The sequence below is a fragment of the Phacochoerus africanus genome, chromosome 11, assembly GCF_016906955.1.
Source record: "Phacochoerus africanus isolate WHEZ1 chromosome 11, ROS_Pafr_v1, whole genome shotgun sequence".
In the NCBI taxonomy this organism is placed as follows: Eukaryota; Metazoa; Chordata; class Mammalia; order Artiodactyla; family Suidae; genus Phacochoerus; species Phacochoerus africanus.
Window position 1 is genome coordinate 50,592,415 of NC_062554.1, and position 4,382 is coordinate 50,596,796.

At 39.8% G+C, this 4,382-nt stretch overlaps 1 protein-coding gene across 1 annotated transcript; it reads left to right on the forward strand.

Moving 5' to 3' along the window:
* The first annotated feature begins 3,150 nt into the window (after positions 1–3,150).
* Positions 3,151–4,113, forward strand: LOC125111950 (olfactory receptor 958-like). Its single transcript, XM_047754139.1, has one exon. It carries the CDS (start codon positions 3,181–3,183, stop codon positions 4,111–4,113), a length of 933 nt encoding a protein of 310 aa, XP_047610095.1. The 5' UTR covers positions 3,151–3,180.
* The last annotated feature ends 269 nt before the right edge of the window (positions 4,114–4,382 follow it).

The following is a 4,382-nucleotide window of genomic DNA, read 5'->3' on the forward strand; positions in this document are numbered from 1 at the left end:
CAGGCTAGGGGTTGAATTAGAGCTACCGCTGCCAGCCTACACCACAGCCACGGCAATGTGCGATCCAAGCCACATTTGTGGCCTATACCACAGCTCATGGCAAAGCCAATCATTAAGCCCCTGCTTGAGGCCAGGCCAGGGATCAAACCTGCATCCTCATGGATGCTAGTCAAGTTTGCGTTAGCCACTGAGCCACAAAGGGAACTGCAAAAAAAAAAAAAAAAAAAAAAGAGGGTTTTATTTTTTTAGAGAAGTTTTAACTTCACAACAAAACTGAGTGAAAAGGACAGATTTCCTATATTCCCCAAGCCCCTACATGCACAGCCTGCCCCTTTATCAAACATCCCCTCTAGGGTGGTACATGTGTTACAAATGTTGAATCTATCTTGACACATCTTAATTACCCAAAATCTCTAGTTTACATTAGGATCCACTCTCTTTTTTGTACATTCTGTGGGGTTGAACAAATGTATAGTGATGTATATCCAGCTTAATTGTATCGCACAGAGTATTTTCACTGATCTAAAAATCCTCTGTGGTCTATCTATTTATCCATCCGCTATCTTTAATCCGTGGCAGCCACTCATCTTTTTTACTGTCTCTAGAATGTCATATAGTTGAGATCATATAACATGTAGCCTTTTCACTTAGTGATATACATTTGCAACTTCTTCCTTTCTTGCATGGTCTGATGGCTAATTTTAGCACGGAATGGTGTTCCATTGTCTGGGTGTACCATAGTTTATTAATCCATCACCTACCATAGGACATCTTGTTTGCTTCCAAGTTTTGGCAAAGCTTCTTTAAACATCCATGTGCGGGGTTTTATGTTGGCATATGTTTTCAGTTCCTTTGTGCTAATATTACGAGTCACGACTGCTGGATCATATGGTAAGAGTGTAGTTCGTTTTGCAAGAAACTGCCGAACTGTCTTCTAAAGTGACTGTGCCACTTTGCCTCTGTACCAGAAATGAATGAGAGAGTTCCTGTTACTTCTCATCCTCACTGGTATGTGGTGTTGCAAGGGTTCTGGATTTTGACCATTCTCACAGGTTTGTCATGGTATCTATTAGTTTTAATTTGCATTTCCCTGATGGTATAATGTGGAACATCTTGTTGTTTGTCATCTGTATATCTTCTTTGGTGAAGTCATTGTTAAGATCTTTGGCCTAATTTTTAATTAAGTTGTTGGTTTTCTCATTACTGAAATCGAAGTGTTCTTTGTATATTTTGGCTAAGGGTCCTTTATCAGAAATATCTTTTACAAGATATTTTTTCCCTATTCTGTAGCTTGTCTTCTCATTCTCTTGACAGAGATTTTTTTTTTAATTGTAATGAACTTCAGCCTATCAATTATTTCTTCCTTGGATTGTGTCTTTGGTGGTGTATCTAAGAAGTCATTGCCACACTCAGGATCATCTAGGTTTTCTCCTATGTTATCATCTAGGAGTCCTATAGTTTTTCATCTCACATAAGGTCTGTGATTCATTTTGAGTTAGTTGTTGTGAATGGTGTAAAGTCTGTGTCTAGATTCATTTATTTACATGTGGCTGTCCTGTTGTTCCAAAACCATTTGTTAAAAAGAGCATGTTTTCCATATGACATTGCCTTTGTTCTTTTGTCAAAGATCAGTTGATTATATTCATGTTTTCTCCACTTTTTTCAAATCTCATGATCCCTTTTCAAGTCCATTTCTAATTATATCTTCCTCACACCAGCAATGCTCTTCTTCTAACTACATCATCACCATCTTATACACACGAGGTTAGTATTAACTAACATTGAACATTAACATCCACTAAGTGCCAAGCACTGAATAAGGCATTTTATTTTTATCTCATTCAATCCTCACCAAGACTGTATGAGGCAGACAATACTATTATCTACTATTCTTTCATAGGAGTCGAGGCTCAGAGGGGTTAAGTAAGTTTCTTATGGCCCCAGAGGCAGCACATGGTAGAGATAGGGTCAGGGTTAGAACCAAGTTTTATCCAGCTCTAGAATGAGCTGTTTACGAGATAATACCTTATTTTATTCATCATTATAATATTTCTAGCCAGTGGATAGAAAATGGATGCTTGTGAGATTAAATTGATTGCCATGGCCTAAACTCAATGTTTAAATTATGTTTTGGGCTGGACTAGTCTTTTTGTCTTCCTGTCTGTATTTTTGTCAGAATCACAATTTATTCAAACATTGTGTGCAGGACAAGCATTATGCAGGGACCTGGATACAAAGATTGATATGAAGAATGTTCTCAAGAGCCCCCATTTTCTCCATTTCTTCATTCTTGCCATAAAATCTACTTATTGATATTTTTTTCCTCCATGGCCATAGGCTTTACTCTTTTTAAAATAAAGAAAGCAGGAAGTGGTAGGAATTGGCAATTTACAAATTAGTGTGAATAGATTTATTGGATTATTTCCAAGAACAAATACTGATCATAGGCAGAGGAAAATCAGTTATATGCAGTGACAACATATGGAAGGCTAACATAAAATTGGATACAATGACACTGATGCCATTGAAATTTGAGTTTGTGAGATCTTGGTGTAGAAACAAATTCTCGCTGAGGAGAGAGAACATTTCCGGTGGGATGCATAATTATTTCTGTTACCCACGCAGTGCTTTCTTCTAGAGTCAATCCAATTCTTGTGTGTGTGTGAGTGCAATTTAGCATTTGTATTCAAAAAAATAGTATGTAATTCATATTGATAAAGAATGGAAAGAGTCTGGTTGAAAGTAAAAATAAGTAGGTAAGTGAATATCATTTTTGTTTGGGTTCACATTTTTATATACATCTATTTGGGTAATTGGCTTATTTACCAACTAATAATGCCTTAGCTGATATTAAAATGAGATTGTCACTTATTGACAAATTTTCCGTGGGGAAGTTGGTTCTGAAATATGCCAGTTTGTGTGTTTGGGAGAAATTGCATAAAACCTATAATGAGTTGGTTACTCTGAGAAGTTCGCCAACTATAAAGTTATTCTGCTAATTTAACACGTGAAACAACTTAGGTCCAGATTTATTATTGGTCTCCTTTTCCTCTTTTGGTTTTATTTTTCTTATAGTCCCTGCCCTAGGAATACCTCTATTAGAAAGGTATCTTCTCAGTGATTTGTGGTCTTCTATCATGGTGATTGCTTTGCTTTTCCAGGACTGCCTGGTGCATACACATGCAGAACTACACTTCCGTGACCGAGTTCATCCTGCTGGGGATTCCTAACACCAGAGGGCTGGAGATCATGCTCTTTGTCCTCTTTTTGGCCTTCTATCTCTTCACCTTGCTGGGAAATGTGCTCATCTTCCTCACCATCCTAGTGTCCTCCAACCTCCACACCCCCATGTATTTCTTCCTGGGAAACCTGTCAGTGTTTGACATCTTTTTCCCTTCCGTGAGTTCCCCCAAGATGATGCTCTACCTAGCGGGACAAAGTCGGACCATTTCTTACCAGGGCTGCACCTCCCAGCTCTTCTTTTATCATGTCCTGGGTGGTACGGAGTGTTTCCTCTACACTGTGATGGCTTATGACCGCTTTGTGGCTGTTTGTCACCCTTTGCGGTACATGGTTATCATGAACCGCAAGGTGTGTATCGGCTTGACCTTGGGCACTTGGCTGGGCGGCTGCCTCCACGGCAGTATCCTCACATTTCTTGTCTTCACGTTACCCTACTGTGGCCCCAATGAGGTGGACAATTTCTTCTGTGATATCCCAGTGGTGCTGCCCCTGGCCTGTGCAGACAGCTCTCTGGCTCAGGTGGTGAGTTTCACAAACGTGGATGTTGTGACTCTGACATGCTTTTTCCTTATCCTCACTTCCTATGGCCGCATTGTCCTTTCCATACTGAAGATCAGTTCCTCTGAAGGCAGGCGCCGAGCCTTTTCAACCTGCAGTGCCCACCTGACTTCAATCGTCTTGTTCTATGGGCCTGTGATGCTTATTTACCTCTGGCCTGCTTCCAGCCCCTGGCTAGATTCTGTTATTCAAGTGTTAAATAATATTGTCACTCCTTCCCTTAATCCTTTGATTTACACCTTGAGAAACAAGGATGTAAAATTGGCTCTGAGGAAAGTATTAACTCAAGTGGTCCCCATTTCTGGGATATAAGGTCCAGGGGCAATTCCTCTCTGAAAGTCTTTAGGGAGTTGCTTCAGCCCCACCCGTGGTACAACAGGATTGTTGCCAAATAGGGAGCTGGGCGAAGATACAATCAGGCATTTTCTGGGAGTTCTAACAGCCACGTGGCTGGGAATGTGTGGACTGAGCCACTGATTTATTCCTTCAAGGAAGCTTTCCAGATTAACCCAGACTTTTTTCTTTTTTAATTTGCCAAAAGACTATATCTTTTCTTCTTTAGATAATCTGTACTTATTGGA

Excerpts from the sequence above, each read along its gene's own strand:
- LOC125111950 (XM_047754139.1), top strand. The coding sequence starts at position 3,181 with ATGCAGAACTACACTTCCGTGACCGAGTTCATCCTGCTGGGGATTCCT.